Source organism: Narcine bancroftii, chromosome 3, assembly GCF_036971445.1.
Source record: "Narcine bancroftii isolate sNarBan1 chromosome 3, sNarBan1.hap1, whole genome shotgun sequence".
NCBI lineage: Eukaryota > Metazoa > Chordata > Chondrichthyes > Torpediniformes > Narcinidae > Narcine > Narcine bancroftii.
The window spans coordinates 333,227,624-333,248,354 of record NC_091471.1 but is presented as its reverse complement, the minus strand read 5'-3'; the positions used below and the strand labels follow the sequence as shown (position 1 = coordinate 333,248,354).

Here is a 20,731-nt window from a genome sequence, read left to right as displayed (position 1 = left end):
AAAGCTTGGGAGAATCGATGTTGATACCATCTGGTTTGAGACTGCCAATACTGAAAATAAGATGGTGTCCCTCCAATTTAGAGGTGGCCTCAGTTTGGCAGTGCACGAGACAATGGACAGACATGTCGGTGTGGGAATGGGGTGTGGAATTGAAGTAGTTGGCCACCGGATCGCCTTTGCTGTTGCAGCAGACAGACCAAAGGTTATCAATTTTACCATCTCCCAGACTGCACCCAGTTTCTCCATTGTAGAGGAGGCCACATCAGGAGGCAGTAATTGACCCCCAACAGATTCACAAGTTAAGTGTGTTTCACTTGGAAGGGCTATTTGTGGCCCTGAATAGTGGTGAGTAAAGGGCGTAGGAGTGTGTAACATTTCTTGTCGTCACAGGCATAGGTACCAAGGGGGCGAATGATTAGTGGGAAAGGATGAGTGGGTGAAGGTGACGTGGAGGAGACGCAGAGGGGCGATCCCTACAGAAATGGAAAGGGAACATATGCCTGGTGGTGGGATCATGTTGTTGGTGGTGGAAAGTGTGGAGAATGTGTTGGATTCGGTGCCTGGTGAGGTGGTAGGTGAGGAGGGGAATCTTATCCTTGTTACTTCTTGGGCAGAGCAGATATGCAGGAAATGGAAGAGATGCAGGTGAGGGCTGAACTAATGGCAGTAGAGGGGAAGCCATGTTTTTTTTTGAAGGAAGACATCTTGGATATTCTGGAATGGAAGGCCTCATCCTGGAAGCTGATGCAATAGAGACAGGGGAATTGAGACAATGGAAGAATCCTTTCTCAGGAGACAACGTGGGTCAAGGTGTTTTCTACGTAACTGTGCTGAGTTCACTGAAGATGTCTACAGAGAGTTTGTCGACAAGAGACAGAGAGATCGAGAAAGGGGAGTGTTGCCAGTGTTAGGCCAAGTGATTTTAGAGGTCAAGGTGAATGTCGGCAGCGAAGTGGATAATGCTGACGAGATCATCATGGTGCATGAGGCAGCACCAAAGTAGTTATTGAGGTAGCGGAAGTAGAGTTGAGGGGCCTTGTCTGAGTGGATTTGTAGCATGGTTTGCTCCACGTAGCCAAAAGAAAATGGCAGGCATAACTGGGACCCACTGCTACCCCTTGACTGGGAGATAGTGCAATGATCCAAAGGAGAAATTATTAAGGGAGAGGACAAGTTCTGCCAGCTGAAGAAGAGCTGTGGTTGTTGGGTCTGTTATTAAAAAATGGAGGCCTTCTGTATGGATATTCATGGTGAAAGGGGCAGTCAAGCCCAGGGAACTGTAAGCTGGTGGAGCCTCGACCACCTCATTTTCACTATGAATGTCCAATTTCTATTCACTTCCATACAGAAGGACTAATTCCTTCATTTCTTTCTCGAGATATTTGGGTGAGTTCAAGGAGAGGAAAGTTCACAGGATCATATGCAATCAAATGGGACTAGCTCAGGAAGGCACCTTGGTTAGCACCAAGTTGGGCTGAAAGGCCTGTTTGCATTCTTGATACTATGGCTATCTAAGAGTGACAAACAGATCCTTGGTTTAAAATTTCATTCAAAACACAGCACCTCTAATTCGGAGTATTGTGTGCAGGCCTGGTCATCACGCAGGGGGAAGGATGTGGTTGTGTTGGAGAGAGTGCAGAGGAGAATCACTGGGATGCTGCTGGAATGAAGGACTTTAGTTCAAGAGCGAGCTTGGAGAGGCTGGGCTGGCTTTCCTGGGGCGAAGGGATAAACTACAGATCGGTACAGATGTTGGGTGGATCACAAGACCTGCTGATTGGGACTTGGCAGGATATCAGAGGCAGGAACCCAGATCCCTCTGCACATCAATACTTTTAGGAGCCATGTGCCGCCAATTTTGTATCCAAACTATCAACTCACCATGAATCTCATGCATCTGGACCTTCTGGACCAGCCGACCACAAGAGACCTTGTCAAGCACATCACTAAAGTCCACATGGACAACATCCACTGGCCTCCCCTTAAACACCTTTGTCACCTCAAATTAGTAAGATATGAACTGCCCCCTCAAAGCCAGACTGTCCCTAACCTGACTTTTCAAATTTTAATAAATCCTATCCTCAAGTATTTTTCCACGAGTTCCCCTACCAGTAATGTGAGGCTCACTGCCTTAAAAAATATCCGGATTATCCCCATTTCCCTTTGTGAGCAAAGGGGCAACGGTTACTCTGGGTATAAATCTTTCTAGTTGACATTCCCAAGTGAAAGGGAGAAACAGACCTGCTAATATTCATTGGCAAGATACATTACGTGATCAAACAGACTGCCAGGTCCTTGCTGTGGTCAAGGAAGAACTCACCCTTTTACAAGCAGACTGCCTGAACTGTAGGGATGAAGTCTTGGATGTATTCCTTTTGCACTTTTCATTGAGGGAAGGAGACACAGGACAAGTTGAAAGATTTACTGCTTCAGTATTTAATGGATTTACAACTGTGATTAGCCAGAGCATTGCAATTCAATTTTTTTTCCACAATTCTGATACAATTCATACTTTTAAGTCATTTCGTAATTCCACAACCCTGCGAGAGTTGGAACATCAAGTGCAGTTTTCCAGTTAGACTTCTTCAAACGCATATCGCACCCTCAGGACTTTGAACCTTTGAGATGCAAGTTCGTGGTAAATGTGCCTTTAAATGAAGACAGAGGAACGTTTAGCAGGCCCACAATACCGGGGTACCGGTCGATAAGCCAGAGAACCATCCTCAGCAAATTTTAACAGCTCATCCGTACACATATTTAGCCTAATTTTTCAGAAGTTTAGGGAGGAAGTGACCTGCCATTCCTATGCCATCCACAAAAATACTCCTGACAAAAAAAACTCTTCATCTTCAAGCTTCGAATTCCTCATTTCCAAAGTAAATCACAACACTAAGATAAGGAGGAAAGGACCGGCCAACAGCCTGATAACCAGGCACCAAAGTTGAGCATCAAGTGCCTTCAAGCCAGTCCATTACAAATGACTAAACTTTCATTAAATAAAGTGCCAAAAGAAAATGACCAAGTATGCCGCAAGATGCACTGTGCAGGTAATGTCCGTACAGAAATCCTCACCTCGCCCTTCATAGTGCACCCAATTTGCATTTTCAAGTACAAGTGTGCAGCAACATTGAAGAAATCACAATACACTTATTCAATAAACATTCGCTCCAAGGTTTGGCCAAAGGTTTCCTTGTTTTGGTTGCTACCCCTTGCAGGGTCACCTGCCCAGGTGCCTAGTGTGGGATCACTGCCAGTCACCGGGGAGCTTGCCCGTGTCCCTTCAAAGCATCCGGCTCCGTTTGTGACTGGGTGGCTCGGTGAGAACATCGTTACACTGGGTTGGAGTCCTCTTTCTGGAGCTCTCCAGATGCCGGGCCATCTCTTCTGCAATAAAGCTATTTAGGTCCACGTCGTGCAGGCTGCGCCGACGTGCCGAGGCAGAATTGCTGCCCGAGTGCGAGGGGGACCCAGGTGTGACGTTCGCCATGGCCCCATTGAGGCCTGCAGGAGAGCAAGAGCAAACAAACGATTAGTGTCAGCAACTGTCTCTCCCTCTGAACACCAGTTACCGTGTCCTTCCATCAGACACAGCTGAAAGTCACTGTGAGCTGAGGGAGCACAACAGGGACCAGACTTCCCCAGCAGCACCAAACAGAGAGAGCCTTTCTCCAGGATGCCAAAACACAGGAAGCCTGTGTTAAGACAGTTGATGGTTTGGTTTTAATTTTCCAAAGGGTTCCATTAGATCGGAAAATAGCAAATGCAATTCTTTTATTCAAAGAGGGACAGACAGAAAACTGGCCAGTTAGTTTGACGTTTGTCAGAGGAAAAAAATGTTACAAATATTAGAGCAGGATTCTTTGAAATAAGTAGACAGTCAATGTGGTTTTAAGAAAGGGAACTTACATTTGATCAATTTATTAGCATCCTTTCTGTGTGCAAAGGAGAAATGTTGGGTTTCTGCGTCAAATATTGTTGCAGGAAATCAAAGCTAGCCATATACTAGAATGAACAGATTAGTTGGTTCATAGGAAAAATTTGTCACCAAAGGGTATGGTTCAGTTTACGTGGCAAAAAATAACAAGTGGTGGACCACAGGGTTTGGTGCTGGAATCTCAACTTGCCACACTATGCACATGCACTGGATGATAAGACAGAAAGAGAGGAAAGGAAAGAAGCCGTTAAGAAATGCAGGGGTACAGACAGGTTACTTAGGCGAATCAATACCTGGCAGATGGAATACAATGTGCGATGTATCCATTTCGAAAGGAAAACTAATTGCTATCTTATCAGAACAATAAGGGGAATGTCTACATGACTCTGAAGTTTAACAAGCAGGTTCAGCAAGTAAGAGAATGTTATCATTTAACAGGTAAAAGGGCTGAAAAGTGGAGAGTTCTTCCTCAGTTTTATAGGGGGCTGCTAAGACCTCACCTGGGGTACTGCGTGAGGCAACATTTTATGAAGGAAGGACAATTTGTGCTGGAAACAAGCAACGGATGGATTACTGGTAGATTACCCAATGAGGAACAGATGGACAGAGTCGAGTTTAGGTGAACAAGAATCAGAAGGTTTTAACATGGTGAGTAAATGTAGAGCATTCTCCTTCATTTGGGATCACTGCTCACAGTTTAAAAATGGAGAAAGATGAGGCGACATGAAGGGCTGAGTCTCCATCAGAGGATGGTGATTTATTTTCAGGCAGAGACAGTTCAATTCATTCAAAATGTATCAGGAGTCCTAGGTTAATTGGGTATTTGGGTGGCATGGGCTCATGGGCCAGAAGGGCCTGTCACTGTGCTGAATGTCTAAATTCAAATTAAATTACATTTTAAAATTAAATAAATTCAAGATGAAATGGGGGCAAAATAAGCTTTCAATGACATCAACCATGATCTTATTAAATGGTAGAGCAAGCTTGAGGGTCAAGTGGCCTCCTCTTGCTTGCCTTCCAGCAGGGACACTAACATTCGAGATTTTAGGAATAAACAATACTGCAAGGAGCAAAGAGCCTATTGGAGAAGAACAGGGAAAACATTTAATGGTTATTTTAAGACATGAAGTGTTTGAATCTTTACATAGGACAGAGGAGTTAATAAGGTTTACTTGAGGGGATAAAAAGAGAACCAGGAGGGAGGAAGGTCTGGAGGTTTGAGATTGTGAGTGAAGAATGTTCTGACTACCCGAGCAAATGATACAAGGGCATTAATATGGGAGGCCAGAACTCAACACCAAAGAAGAGGCGACTTCTGCAAGACAATGGAATGATTGGTAAAGGAGAACTAACCAAATGAAACCAAAGAGGTATTGGGACAATCCTGCACGCCCCAATCAACAGTCCAAGACCAGGTCACGGGACCTAACCGTGAGCAACATGTTGATGAAAACCTGCTGAGAACCTCTCATTTACCATGCACAGCAATGGCGTCAGTAAACGCCTGCAGGTCCCCCTCAGCAGTCCTGCTCGAGTCCTCTTGCACGCCCAGTCCTGAGGACGCAATGTTTAGCCGAGGTGCCAGTCTGCTGCTCCTCGAGGGTGGCGACTTTCTGCACAGAAAGCTCAGCAAGTCCTCACGGTGTATGACGTGTCTCCTCTTCCTTGCCCAGGCCAGCATTTCCTTATTTCGTCTTTGGTAGCCTCCTTGCACACCCAAATCCAAGCTTGCTCGGTATGTTTCAAGCCCGTCTGAGAAAGGAAAGGTTAACCTTGCATCATATGGAATGAGACCTTTTCAAAAGCTCTGCTGCCCTTTGCCATCCTGTATCTTCAACCATCCTGTCTCTCCTTCCCTTCGCACCCCACCCACCTTGCTCTCTGCATCCTCCCCCGTCTCCCCACGCCTCCCTCCACCTCTGGAGAGATGCTATCTCCAAACATCCATTAGAGGCCCACCACCTCCCACAGTTCAATTACACTGTCTCCAATGTATGTCCCTCTGGACTACTTGCTCCCATGAGGTGGCTGTCAGGATGTGCCTCTGGACCATAACATTCTCCTTATCAGTGGGGGCACAGGGCTCAACCCTTCATCGTTTCCTGCAGTCCTGCTCCCATCCCTGCCCCTCTTGGACAGGGCAAGGACAAGTCCAGCTCCAAAATCGGCATTGACAGGACAGACGAGTCTTTTACCCAGGGTAAGAATGTCACATACTGAAGGAAATGTGTAAAAGGCAAGGGGAAGGTGGGGGTGGGGAAGCAAATTTAGTGGTTAAAAGGCTGAGATTGACACATGACCAATATGACATTCTGAGCTGATCTGATTTGGTCCACTTCCCTGAGCCTTGCTATCCATATATTTGAATAAATGCACTTTGAATTTTGTTAATATGCCCCTTCTACAGTCTCCTCCAGCAGCTTGGTCCAGATACAGACCACCCTCTGAGTGAGAACATTGCCCCTTCTAAATCTCTCCCCTTAAACTGATGCCCCCTAGCTCTATAATTGCCTAACTTGGAAAAAAGTGTGAACGTTCACTTTATCCACACCCCTCAAGATTTTGTAAACCTCTAAAAGACCCCTCAGCCTCCTTTGCTCTGGGGAATAAAGTTCCAGTCTATTCAGCCTCTTCCTCTGGTCCCAGCAACATCCTGGTGAATCTCCTCGGCACCCCTTCCAGCCTATTGATGTCCTTCCTGTAGCTGGGCGACCAGAAAAGTACCTAGTACTCCATGGGTGCTCTCACCAATGCCTTGAACAGCTTCTTCACTCCATCGAGGGCATCTACAAGCCGTGGTGCCTTTATCCTCAACCCTCACCACCCAGGCTATGCCTTCTTCACTCTGCTACCATGGAAAAGAAGGGGAAGGAGCCTGAAGATGAGCTATCAGTGGCACAAGTGGATGGCTTCTTCCTCACTGCCGTCAGTTTCCTGAACAATCAATGAACCACAAGACACTGCCTCACTTGGAGTTTTTCTTCCACTATTTTTATTGTAAAGTGGTTTATATGAATGTTTGCACTGTGATGTTGTTGCAAAACAACGAATTTTGTGACATGTTCATGACAATGAATTCTGATTTGAATCATGAGTTCCCAAATCTTGTACTCTATACCCTGTCCAATGAAGGCCAGCATGCCAAACACATTCTTCATCACCTTATCCATTGGAGTCACCACTTTCAGGGAATTATGCACCCGTACCCCTAGGTTTCTCTGTTCCACAACACCCTCCATGACCCTACCATTCATTGTTCAAGTTCTACCATGGTTTGACTTACCTTACACTTCGAGTTAGACCTGTCAATACCCCCTCCAAATCAATCTCTGCACGTTGCAGCCTAATTGCTCCAAAAATCAGCCCTGTCCCAATTCTGGGCTTTAATTTGTGGACAGTCCCACCTTTCCCTACAAACAATGGAGTTATGGTCACTGGATCCAAAGTGCTCTCCCACTCTCACCAGTCCTATCTCATTCCCCAAAGGGGAGATCCTGTCAGCCCCAAAATACATTGATTGAGGAAGTTCTCTTGGACACACTACAAATTCCAACCTGTCCAAGACCTTTGCACTGTGGGTGCCCCACTCAATATTCAGGAAGTTAGTCTCCCAGTAATACAATCCTATTATTCTTACAGCTGTCTGTAATTTCCCTGCACATCTATATCCTGGAACAATGAGTTACCGTCTCTGCCCTTCTCTCAGCCACCTTTCTGTTATGGCTACAATATTCCAGTCTCCTGAGCCAGTTTGTCTACCTCTTGCATTGAAATAGGTGTAGTTTAAATCACTCACTTTTTCCCCCTCTCACTTTACTGTACTCCTGCCTGACCTGTCCAGTACACTTCCTCTGAGTACAGTCTAACACCCATTCCCAAATGTTCACTTCCCTCCTCTCTGCTCTGGGCCCCTGGTCTCTGACAATCTGGTTTAATCTTTCCCAAGAAGCACTGGCAAAATCTCCCTGCCTGAATATTGGTCCTCCTCCAGTTCAGGAGTAACCCGTCCCTCTTGTACAGGTCCTAATGAACCTCTACCACCACCCCCCCACCCCCCCCAACCTTCTGCTGCTCCTCTGGCCAATCTTTAAATTCATAACCTGACTGTGGCTCCAGGAGTAATCCTGAGATTAAAGCCCTCTTTTTCAATCTCCTTTCCAGCTCCCTTTTTCTCAGGACAGAGGAGTCAAAATCTAGAGGGCATAGATCCAAGGTAAGAGGAGAAAATAAAAGGGCAGTTTCCACACAGAGGGTGGTGGAGACATGGAACAAGCTGCTGGATGAGGTGGGAGAGTCAGGAACAATTCCAATATGTGAAAGACATTTAGACAGGTTTAGATAGGAAATGTTTGGAGGGATTATGGGCCAAACACAGGCACATAGGACTGGCTGAGGGAGGCAACTCAGCCTGGAGTTTGGTTGGAGATCCTGTTCTGTGTTGTGTAAGGTTTGCAGCATTATACAAAATGGCTGCATTATCACCACCTAACTACGATGGAACTTGACACTAACCTATTTCCTCTTTTTTTGACTGGAATGCTCCACATAGATGCCAATAATTTCTATATTTTAGTTCAGGTTTGACAGAACAAACTAAAAGAACGGTATTGGCATCAAGGAAAAAGGACAAACAAATTACATATAACCTATTTCCTCTTTTTTCGACTGGCATGCTCCACATAGATGCCAATAATTTCTATATTTTAGTTCAGGTTTGCCACATCTGCAGTTTTGTAGTTTGATGATTAGAGTTCTCATGTAGAATGTGCCAACCCAGCAACGTTTTTGAGGGCAACCCTCAGGTGCTGGCCTATGCTACGTAAGTTAAACATCCTGAAATGCGGAACATGGATCCAGTCCTGGCTTGCACATATAGGTCTTAGGAATCTATACCTTACAAAAATGTAACAATCTGAGACTGTTCCCAACGTCACATGGCAATATATAGGTTTCAGCACAGTGCAGGCCCTGCAGCCCACTAAGTTTGTTCTGACCTATGAAAACCTACTCTACAACAACTTAACCTTTCCCTCCTTCACACCATAACCCTTGAGTTTTCTTGTGTTCATGTGCCCAAGAGTCTGGAGCAACACAATTGATATAGCGGTCAGTGCAATGCCTTTAGAGCACCAGCGATCAGGACAGGGGTTCAAATCCCCCACTGTCTGTAAGGAGTTTGGACGTCCTCCTCCTATCTGTGTGGGTTTTCTCTGAGGGCTCCAGTTTCCTCCCACCGTTCGAAATGTACCAGGTGTGTAGGTTAATTGGGTATAAACTGAGGGGTATGGACTCATGGCATCAAATGGCCTGTTGCTGTGCTGTATGTCCAAATTATTGTACCAGCCTCCACCACCACCCCTCAGTAAGGTGTTCCAGGCACCCATCACTGTGTAAAAACCTTTCCTTTGATGTCTCCCCTAAACCTTCTTCCACTCACCTTAAATGGATGTCCTTTGGTATTTTCTATTGTCGCCCTGGGAGAAAGGTGCAGGCTGTCCACTCTATCTAGGTCTCTCATAATCTTGTATACTACTAATTAGTCATCTCTCATCCTTCATTGCTCCAAAGAGGAAAGCCCATATTCTCCAAACTAAGGAATGTCCTGGCAAATCTCCTCTGCACCCTCTCCAAAGCATCTACATCCCTCCTATAATGAGGTGACCAGAAATGAACACAATTCTCCAAGTGTGGTCTAACCAGCTGCAACATTACCTCACAGCTCTTGAACTCAATTCCCTGACTAATAAAGGCCAGCGCACGATACACTTTCTAAAAATACCCTATCCACCTGCAGAGCAACCTCAAGGGATCTGTGGACCCAGACCCCGAAATTTCTTTGTTCCTCCACACTGTTAAGAACCCCGAAGTTAACCTAATACTCCACCTTCAAGTTCAACTTTTCAAAGTCCATCACTTCACACTTGTCCAAATTGAACTCCATCTGCCACTTCTCTGCCCAACCCTGCATCCTGCCTGTTACGACAACCTTCTACACTATTCACAAAACCTTTGTATCATCTGTAAACTTATTGACCCTTTACTGCAGGTATGCCAACTCTGAATTCAAGCAGTCAAGGTTCCTTGGATACCATCCCTCATGACTTTCTGAATGAGCCCATCATGGGGAACTTTGTCAAATCCCTTACTAACATCCATATTCACAACCACCACCTCACCTTCTTTGATTTCTATTGTCACCTCCTCAAAGAATTCAATTGGGATCATCTATCTGCCTCTCACGGAGCCATGCTGACTATCCCTGAGAAGACTATACTTCTTTAAATGCTCGTCAATCCTGTCCTGAAGAATCCTCTTCAATAGTTTGGCCATCACTGATGCAAGACTCACTGGTCTATAAATCCCAGGATTCTCTTTCTTACCTTTTTTAAACAAGGGGACTACATTTGCCATTCTCCAGTACCTCTCCTGTGGCCAGGGAGGGTGCAAAGATCATTGCCAACGCCCCAGCAATCTCTTCCCTTGCTTCCTGTAGTAACCTGAGGAATATCTCGTTTGGTCCCAGGGCCTTATCCATCCCATTATTTTTAAGAAGATCCATAACTTACTTTTTCTTAACCTCAACATATTCCCACACATAAGCCTGTTCTACACTGATCTCACACTCACTAAGGTCCCCCTCCCTGGAGAACACTGAAGCATGATATTAATTTAGAATTTCCCCTACCTCCTCTGCCTCCAGGCACATGTTCCTCCCTTTGTCCCTAACTGCTCAGATCCTCATTTGTGTCATTCTTTTGTTCTTTGTGAGTGTATGAAGAGCGTTTTAAGATTTTCCTTAATCCTTCTTGTCGAGGTCTTTTCATGCCCCCTCATTCTCTCCCAACTCTTTTTAAGCTCCTTCCTGACTACCATATCATGAGCCTTTCCTGACTTATGCTTTCTTGTGTACACTTCCTTCCTTCCTCCTGACTAGCTGTCCCATCTCTCTTGTTAACCATAGCTCCTCTACTCTAGCAACATGGTTAGCATAGTGGTAGCGCAACACTCTTATAGCACCAGTGACCAAGGTTCAAATCCTGCACTGTCTGTAAGGAGTTTGTACATTCACCCCATGTCTGCTTGGGTTTTCCCGGGGCTCCGGTTTCCTCCCACGCCAAACATAACAGGGTTGTAAGTCAACTGGGTGCCCTGGGCGGCACGGGCTCATGGGCTGAGAGGGCCTTGTTACCATGCTGTATGTCTAATGCAGGTACAGTAACCCCGTATCCAAATACCTGAAATCCGAAAAGATCCAAAATCTGAAACTGTTTTCGTCCGTGATCCCATAATAGAGTTCAGAAATCCCGATCGGAGAACAGAATGTAGCAGACGCAAGTGGTGTATTATTGATGTAGATTTTTCAACACATGTCCACCTTTAGTTAATTTGTGTATATGTAAATATTTGTATTGTAATGTGAATTCATGTAGCTTTAAGCATGAGGGAATGAGTGCGTTTTTTAAAAAATGGTGTTCTAAGATCCAAAACACTTCTGGTCCCAGGCATTTCAGACACGTGGAACTGTACCTGTACCATCTTTTCCCTGTCTCTATGGGACAAACTTATTCAGGACTCCAGATGTGCCACCACCACCAATGCCCCCCCTCCCCGCACCTACTTATCCCTTTTGATACATCTAAATCCCAGAATTTGCGTCAGCCAATCCTGCCCTTGCAACAACCAAGTCTGTGTAATAGCCACAAGTTTGTAATTCCATGCCTGTCCTTCCTCAGTCTCGCGACACAACACCCTTCACCAGCTGCTCCATCAGCTGACCTGCCTAATACACGCATAACATGCCTGGAGCTCACATCCTCCATACTTGGGTTTCTGCATCAATACTGACCCTTGTGGGATGTAGCTCTCTTGTTCAATTTGGTTAGCCGTGAACAAAACCCATCACGAGCCTTTGTGACTATTTCCACAGTTTTCAATTCTTGTTGATAGGGAGGACAGAATCTTTTCCCCAGAGCAAAAGGGTCACGTACACAGGACATGCGTTCAAAGTGAGGGGAGGTGGGGATGGGAGGAGAGGAAGTTTGAGAGATGCACAGGGCAAATATTTTAGGGGCCCTGGATGGGCTTCCATGGGAGTTGGTGGATGCATTCAAAAGGCTTCTGGACAGACAGATGAATATGACGTGTATGGAGGGATAATGATTGGGAGCAAGCAGCAGAATGGCATTTGATTTTGACAATTTGTTTGGCAAAGACATCCAAGCTGTACTGTTCATATTTTAAATTTAAGACGTACAACACAGTAACAGGCCATTCTGGTCCACGAGCCCATGCTGCCCAATTTGAACCTAATGAACCTACAACCCTGGTACGTTTCGGACAGTGGGAGGAAAACTGAGCCAAGGAAAACCCACGCAGACACGGGGAGAACGTACAAATTCCTTACAGACAGCGCAGGATTTGAACCCCGGTTCCAATCGCTGGCACAGTAACTCCGCTGCGCTAATTGCTAAGCGAACCATGCTGCCCCAGACTATCTGTGCTGCTGTTCACTGGTCTATTGTCTTAAGGCCTTGAGAGTTTGAAACCGTGGATAGGGCAGGATCTACATCGGGATATGACAGGGGGTTTGGAGGCCAAGGGGAATTCAACAAAGGAGCAGAATTATACGATGAGTAGACACACTAACCTTTATACAGGCAGGTAACAGACGTCGCTGCAGCCTGGAATGGTTTCCACAGGCTCTGGATTCCCAGTTGCTGCTGGTAAACACGATCTAAAAACATTTATGTGAATGAGATGTTTCAATGAAACGGTCCCCATGGGGTATAAAACAAACCCCACTGCATACAGCAGCCTTCCATCTGGGACAGATGGACACCTACCTGTCACAAACCAGCCCCCAGAATCCACTTCCTCCCCTCACCCCTCCCATAACCCATCACCACTCACTTCAACCTGCACCTTCTCCCCAAACCAACACCCACTCTTAAACCCAGGTAAACCATGAAAATCTGCAGATGCTGGGGTACACACAAACTCAGTAGATCATGCAGGAACCAGAGGAAGAAAAGAAAGCAATCAACATTTTGGACCCGAACCCTTCATTAGGTGTGTCAAAAATCAGGCAGACACTTGAATAAAAAGGTGTTGGAGTGGGGGAGAAGATAGGAGCTCAGGCTGGGGTAATATGGCTGGTAGGGTAGAAGAGAAATAAGCTAAGAAGTAATGGTGGAGGGGAAGTGGATCAAATGGAACATTAAGTTTGCTGATGACACCAAGATTGGAGACGTTGTGCAGCGAGGAAGGCTTTCAGAGCTTGCAGAGGGATCTGGACCAACTGGGAGAATGGGCCACAGAATGGCAGATGGAATTTGATGCAGACAAGTGTTATGGTGAGGACGTTCAAGACATTGGTGAGACCAAATATGGAATATTGTGTGCCGTTCTGGTCGCCAAACTACAAGAAGGATATCAGTGAGATTGAAAGAGCGCAGAGGAGATTTACTGGGATGTTGCCAGGTCTTCAGGAGTGGAGTTACAGGGAAAGATTAAACAGGTAAGGACCAATGTTCCCTTTAAGCTAGTGGTTCCCAAACTTTTTCAAGCTGCCACCCCCTTGGCCTACAGGCCACATCCCGAGTGCACTCCCCATACAACGGCACAGTGGTGGATTAGTGGCAGCGCTGAGTGGGGTGGGGGGCTTAGAGACAGCGCTGAGCAGAGGGTTAATGGCGGACTAAGCGGGGGGGTGGGGATTAGTGGTGGCGCTGAGTGAAAGGGGTGGTGATCGGGGGGGGGGGGGTGGTTAGAGGTGCCGCTGAGCAGTGGGGGTGGTGGTGGCACTGCGCAGGGGGTAGTGACTCCAGTACAACACGGCGGCCACCAAGACCAACTCTCGCAAGTACACCATGTCACCGTTTATTTTGCTCACTACTGCCACCTTGAGTCTGGACAGAAAATTACTGCACTGGCTTCTTCATTCAACTTTGCAGCAGACCGAATAATAACAAAGTTGAAGGTTCGGAAGACCCCCTTTTCCCTCCCCCCTCTCCCTTGGATCTTTCCACTGCCCAGAGGGGTTGCAGAGGCACCCACTTTCAGAATCACTGTTCGATGTATGGACATAAGCATTCTGTGCACACGCACAAAACAGACTGCACGAGTGCACAAATTTTCAAGCATGAATTTCCTTTGTCCACACGCACACAGACCGTTTGTGCTTAGAGGAAACACTGGTTAGGACTTTATTCTTTGGAGCGTAGAAGAATGAGGGGACATTTGATGGAGGCTTTCAAAAGTATGAGAGATATAGACAGAGTAATCATGAGTAGCCTTTTTCCACTTAGATTAGGAGAGATACAAGGGGGCATGGCTTCAGGGTGAAAGATTTAGGGTGAACTTTTACACCTAGAGAGTGGCGGGAGTGCAAAATGAGCTGCCATCTGACGTGGTAAATGAGGGCACTTGCTTAAGCTTCAAAAATAAATTTGATAGATACATTAATAGGAGAGGTCTGGAGGGTTATGGAACGGGTGCAGGTCAGTGAGATTAGCAGTATGATGTTCTGGCACAGACTAGAAGGGCTGAATGGCCTTTCCAGTCAGAGGAGAGACAGGTTTGGAGGTGGGTTAAATGTGTCGTTTTGGTAAGTAGATTTTAGGAAAGTTTAAAAAGGGTGCGGGGGCAGGACTTTGGCCTTTCCAATTGAGGTCATTGGCAACGACCAATAAAGGGTAAGTTAGGTAAAGGAGAGGCCAGTGAATGAGTGTAGTGAAGTAGTGGGACTTCGAGGCTTTGGCAAGCAGAGGCTGAGGAAGTGCTCCCAGTGAGGTGATGCTGGTAAATTTATTTTAAGAGTTGGTCATGGAGGCAGTTGGGGTGATCCTGTGCTCCGATTGCAGGATGTGGGAGGTCAAGGACAGCACAAGTATTCCTGATGACTACACCTGCAAAAGGTGCATCCAGATGCAACTCCTGGGAGACCATTAGGGAACTGGTTGCAGATGGATGAGCTTCGGATCATAAGGGACGCAGAGGCAAGGCAAAACAGGAGATACAGGGAAACAGTCGCCCCAGACAGCCAGGAGTCAGCTAAATGGATGACTGTAAGGAAAGGGAAGGTGGGGGGTGGGGGGGGGGGGGTAGACAGTGTAGAGTACCCCTGCACCCATTCCCCTCAAATAAGTACACTATTTTAGATACTGTTCGGGGGAAATGAACTACCAGGTACAAGTTGCGGTGGTCAGGTCTCTGGCATGGGGACTGGCCCCTTGGTTCAGAAGGGAAGGGGAGGAAAAGAGGAGAGCTCTTGTAATTGGGGGCTCACTGGTTATGGGAGCAGATAAGAGTTTGCTGGGTGAGATCGGGGCTCCCAGTTGGTAGGTTGCCTCCCAGGTGCCAGGGACAGGGATGTCTCTGATCGAGCCCACGGCATTCTGGAGGGGGAGGGTGAACAGCTAGATGTCATGGTCCACATGGAGCCCAATGGCATAGACAGAAGTAGTGATGAGGTCATGAAGAAAGAGTATATGGAGTTAGGAAAGAAGTTCAAAAGCAGAACCTCAAGGGTGGTAATCTTGGGATTGTTGCCTGTGCCATTCGCCAGAGAGGGTAGGATTAGGAAGATGTGGTGGATAAATGCGCAGCTAAAGAGCTGGTGCAGGGGACAGGGGTTCAGGATCATTGGGATCTCTTCTGGGGAAAGTCTGACCTGTACAAAAAGAACAGGCTGCACTTGAACTAGAGGGGGACCAGTATCCTGGAAGGTAGGTTTGCTGGAGCTGTTGGGGAGGGTTTAAACTAGTTTGGCAGGAAGGAGGGAATCATAATGAGAGATTAGGGTAAAAGAACACCTAAATTTGAAGGGAGAGTGGAACCAGAATGTTAAAGTTAATGAGGGGGGAGGACAGTAAAAGTAGATGGTAATCAAAAGGAGTGAATGTGGGGGACATTCTGTCAAGTGTATATATTTCAAAGCAAGGAACATGGTGAATAAGATGGATGAGCTTAGAATATGGAAATATGATATTGTAGCCATCAGTGAAACTTGGTTGCAGGATGGACATGATTGGCAGCTAAATATTCCAGGATTCCATTGTTTTAGGTGTGATAGAACAGGGGGGGATAAAAGATGGAGGAGTCGTGTGGCTTGTTAGAGAAATCATTCCAGCGGTGCTATGGCAGGAGAGATTGGAGCGCTCATCCAGTGAGGCTCTTTGGGTGGAAGTGAGGAGTGGGAAAGGCATGAAAACACTAATGGGGGTGTATTTATAGACCCCCTAATGGTCAGAGGGAATTAGAGGAGCAAATTAATAAGGAGATAGCATATATGTGTAGTAAACACAAGGTGGTGATTATAGGAAATTTTAACTTTCCACACATTGACTGGGACACTGATTGTGTAAAAGGGCTGGATGGGTTGGAGTTTGTCAAATGTGTTCAGGAAAGTTTTCTAAATCAATACATAGAAGCGACTAGAGAGAGGACTGTATTGGATCTCTTATTAGGGAATGATATAGATCAGATGACAGAGGTTTGTGTTGGGGAACACTGGGTCTAATGATCATAATACTATTTTTTTTTGGATTAATTATGGAGAAGGTTAGGGCTGGGCCTAAGGTTGAGATTCTTGATTGGAATAAGGCTAATTTCAAGGAGATGCGAAAGGATTTAAGAGGGTGAGGATTGGGAGAATTTATTTTCAGGGAAGGATGCAACCGATGAATGGAGGATATTCAAAGGGGAAGATATGAGAGTCCAGAGTCAGTCTGTCTCTGTGAGGATTAAAGGAAAGGTTAGAAAATATAGGGAGCCTTGATTTTCAAGAGATATTGGGAATTTAGTTTGGAGGAAGAGGGATGTGGACAACAGGGAAAAGGAGGTGCTTGAGGAACATAGAGTGTTAAAAAAAAACTTAAGCAAGAAATTAGAAAGGCTGAAAGGAGATATGAGGCTACTTTAGCAGGCAAGGTAAAAATAAATAAATAAATAAATCCAAAGGGTTACACAGGTACATTAAAAGTAAAAGAATGGTGAGGGATAAAATTGGGCCCCTTGAGGATCAGAGGGGGTAGGCTATGTGAGGAGTCAGAAGAGATGGGGGAATTTTCTTTCTTCAGTATTCACTAAGGAAAGGAATATTGAGCCAGGTGAAGTGGAGAAATCTGGTAGTGAGGTCAATTTACAGATTAATGAGGTAGCTCTAGCTATTTTAAAGAGAATAAAGGTGGATAAATCTCCAGGGCCCGACAAGATATTCCCTAGAACCTTGAGGGATGTTAGTTTATAAATAGTGGGGGCTCTGACAGAAATATTTAAAATGTCTCTGGCCACGGGGAAGGTTCCGGAGGATTGGAGGGAAGCTCAAGTTCCTCTGCTTAAAAAAAGGTTCCAAAAGTAAACCTGGTAATTATGTCTGTGAATCCGAGGTCATTGGTGGGAAATTAATGGAGAGTGTTCTTAGAGATGGCATATACAATTATTTGGAAAGACAAGGATTGATTAGGAGTAGTCAACATGGTTTTGTACACGGTAGATCCTATTTAACTAATCATAGTTTTTCGAGGAGGTTTCGAAGAAGGTTGATGAAGGGAAGGCTGTGTATGTTGTCTATAATGTATATATAGATTTTAGTAAGGCCTTTGATGAGGTTCTGCATAAGAACCTTCATTAGGTTCAATCACTAGGTATTAATGTTGAAGTAGTGAAATGGATTCAACAATGGTTGAATGGGAGATGCCAGAGAGTAGTGGTGGAAAATTATTTGTCGGTGACTAGTGGAGTGCCTCAGGGATCGGTTCTAGGTCCATTGTTGTTTCTCATATATATTAATGATCTCGATTAATGGTGGTAAATTGGATTAGTAAGTATGCAGATGATACAAAGATTGGTGGAGATGTGGACAGTGAAGAAGGTTATCAAAGCTCGCAATGGGATATAGGATAGTGAGAAGAGTGGACTGGAAAATGGCGGATGGAGTTTAATACTAATAAACGTTAGGTGCTACATTTTGGTAGGACTAATCAATAAAAGTCCTACACGTTAAATGGTAGACAATTGAGGAGTGCAGTAGAACAAAGGAATTTAGGAATTTCTGTTACATAATTCCCTGAAAGTGGAGTCACATGTAGATAGGGTGGTGAAGAAAGCATTTGGCATGTTGGCCTTCAGAAATCAGAGTATTGAGTACAGGAGTTGGGATGTCATGTTGAAGTTGTATCAGGCATTGTTGAGGCCAAATCTGTGTGCAGTTTTGGTTGCCGTATTATAGGAAGGATACAAACAGAATAGAAAGAGTGCAGAGATTAACAAGAATGTGGCCTGAACAGGCTGGGACTTTATTCCCTGGAGCACAGAAGATTGAGGGGTGATTTGAGAGGTATTTAAAATTATGAGAGGGACAGATAGAGTCAATGTGGACAGGCTTTTTCCATTGAGAGTGGGGGAAGATTCAAACAAGAGGACATGGATTGAGATTGAAGGGGAAAAAGTTTAGGGGAATTTCTTCACTCAGACGGTGGTGGGAGTGTGGAGTGAGCTTCCGGCCAAAGTGATAGATACGGGTTCGATTTTAATATTTAAAGTTGGAAAGGTATATGGTTGAGAGAAGTGTGGAGGGTTATGGGCTGGGTACGGGTCAACGGGACTAGGTGGAAGAAGGCTTTGGCATGGATTAGAAAGGCTGAATTGGCCTGTTTCTGAGCTGTAAATAGTTATATGGTTATAATGGTCTGTTTTCTGTGCTGAAGTGTTCTATGGAGAAATGGAGAAAGAGAGTGACAGGGAAGGGGGTTAACAGAAATTAGAGGTTGATATTGATACCATCTAGTTGAAGCCAGCCAAGTCAAATCAAGGTTGGGTAATCTAGTTGGGGGATGGGGGCCTCAAGTTGACAGTACACAAGGCCATGGCTTTTCAACATGAAGGGCTCAGGTCCAAAATGTCGACTCCAGTCACTGTCTAAAGATGCTGCGTGATCTGCTGAGTTTCTCCAGCATTTTGGGTCCTGCACTAGCAAATCCACACATCCTTTCTCTAACTTGGGTCTTTCTCTTCAAATCTCCTCCCCACACCCAACAATCCTCAACTTGCTCCTATCCTAACCTCTACCATCCCTTTCCTATCCCCTCTCCCCATCCCTACTCAACCTCATCTCTCGTCTCCTCCCACATCTCCTCTCCTCCCTCATCTTCCTCTCTGCACCCCCTTCCCCATATCCTTCTTCCCCTTCATCCTCCCCATCCATCTCTCCTCCCCACCCCCACTCCTCTCCCAGTTCCCCACCCCCATCCACTACCTACCCACCCCTCTCTGCCCATCACTACCCTCCACAACCACTCCCCACCCCCTCCCTTCACTCTACCCCAATTCCCACACCTCAACCTCCCATTCCCCACCAGATCCCACTCCCCAACCGATTTCCAATCATCCCCTACCCCCTCCCCTCTTTCCTTACCCACTCCCCACCTCTCACTGCCCAACCCTTCCCGCACACCCTCCCCAACCTTTCCCCACCCTGCTCCCTGCCCCATTCACCTCCCCGCTCCCCACACCTTCTTCCTCCTCTCCACACCTCCCCACCCCCTCCCCATCTCCCTCCTCCTCTCCACACCTCCCCCTCCCCCTTGCCCACACCCCATCTCCCTCCCCTCTCTTCCCCTCCCCCCTTGCCCACCCCCCACCTTTGTATAACTGGGCCACGGCGCTCGCCGAGTTCTGGAACGACAACCACAGCCGCTGTTTGTGCGCTTCCGTTTCCGCGCTTCCGGCTGCACAGTCCGGCCCGAGCCCCTGCCGCTCGTCCTCCTCCAGGCATTGCCGCTCCCAGCGGGACAGCCAGCTCTCGGGTCCGTGACCCGCCATCAATGATCCGCTTGGGCCTTTTGCCTCTTCCATCCGCGGCTCCAGCCCCAGCCGGCGCCCCGCGCCTGCGCACTATCCCTCGGCTTCGACATCCGTAACGCGCCTGCGCGCCGCCATTTCTCTCCCCCCCCCCCCCCCCACACCCAGCCGGTATTGCGTCTGCGTGGTGCCATCCCCCTCCAGCCGGCAGTGCGCCTGCGCAACACACCGAATTGGCTCCAGACAACAGAGAAGCAGTCAGCAGGCAGTGGGGTTGAGTCCTCGGTTAATGATGGATACCCACTAGGTGCTTTCAAACTGCAGCACCCGGGTAGCCCTCCTGGGACGCAGGTGCGATTACTGGGGCAAAGGGGCCTCCAGCACCTTTTAAGCCGGGGGTGGGGGGAATAGGCCCAGTATAGCGCCAACCTGGCGATTTAAGGGGGATCCCTGCCAGTCTCCCTCCCACCATCAATCGCGCAGCCCCCCCCCCCCCCCCACACACCAACCCGCGGCAGCCGACCCCACCTCTTTCGGGTGGAGACCCTGAACCAGGGCGTCAGAATTCTCCTCCTCCTCCACACTTTATTCTATTCAATGGAGGGTGGGGGCAGCAGGGCAAGGTCAGGGGAGGAGGCTTTACTAAAGCTCAGCCTGGGACCCAGGTGGTAGTTAATTGGCCACTGCCCTGGCCTTTGTTTCGAACATAGTGTTCAGTGTAGACAAGTGGGCCGCTGAGCCAGTCCCACTGCTGCACTGTCCATAAGCTGATCTGAAGAGCAAGTCTCAATGTGAGTTGAAAGATTGGATTTAGATGGACTTGGCCATGGACTACAGAGGAGGTGGAGGAGGGTGCTGCTGTGGAAAGGGTTCTCCTCTGTGGAAAGGGCTATCTGTGACTGAGAGCAAAAATACTGACCGAGGCACACAAGTTTCCTCTGCACTTCCTGAGAAGACTGAAGCGGGCAAGGCTATTGGCCACCATTGTGTCAACTT

At 46.8% G+C, this 20,731-nt stretch overlaps 2 protein-coding genes across 2 annotated transcripts in view; one reads left to right on the top strand and one right to left on the bottom strand.

Moving 5' to 3' along the window:
* The window catches only part of atp5pd (ATP synthase peripheral stalk subunit d), a 414,254-nt gene that overhangs the window by 243,524 nt on the left and 149,999 nt on the right, over nt 1–20,731 (top strand). The gene's annotated exons all lie outside the window — the stretch shown is intronic.
* LOC138759237 (HUWE1-associated protein modifying stress responses-like) lies at nt 2,421–19,850 on the bottom strand. The gene is made up of 4 exons (XM_069929340.1): nt 19,576–19,850; nt 12,582–12,668; nt 5,411–5,686; nt 2,421–3,501 (listed from the first exon to the last, which is right to left on the bottom strand). The coding sequence occupies exons 1-4, from the start codon at nt 19,787–19,789 to the stop codon at nt 3,281–3,283; spliced, it is 798 nt and encodes a 265-aa protein (XP_069785441.1). The 5' UTR covers nt 19,790–19,850; the 3' UTR covers nt 2,421–3,280.

What these genes read in the sequence shown, in the direction of transcription:
- LOC138759237 (XM_069929340.1), bottom strand. Translation starts at nt 19,789, where the DNA reads ATGGAAGAGGCAAAAGGCCCAAGCGGATCATTGATGGCGGGTCACGGA. An exon ending in CGTGGCCCAGTTATACAAAG is followed by an intron (nt 12,669 to 19,575) that starts GTGGGGGGTGGG and finishes AAATGTTTTTAG; the next exon opens with ATCGTGTTTACCAGCAGCAA. An exon ending in TGACGCCATTGCTGTGCATG is followed by an intron (nt 3,502 to 5,410) that starts GTAAATGAGAGG and finishes GCTCTCCTGCAG; the next exon opens with GCCTCAATGGGGCCATGGCG.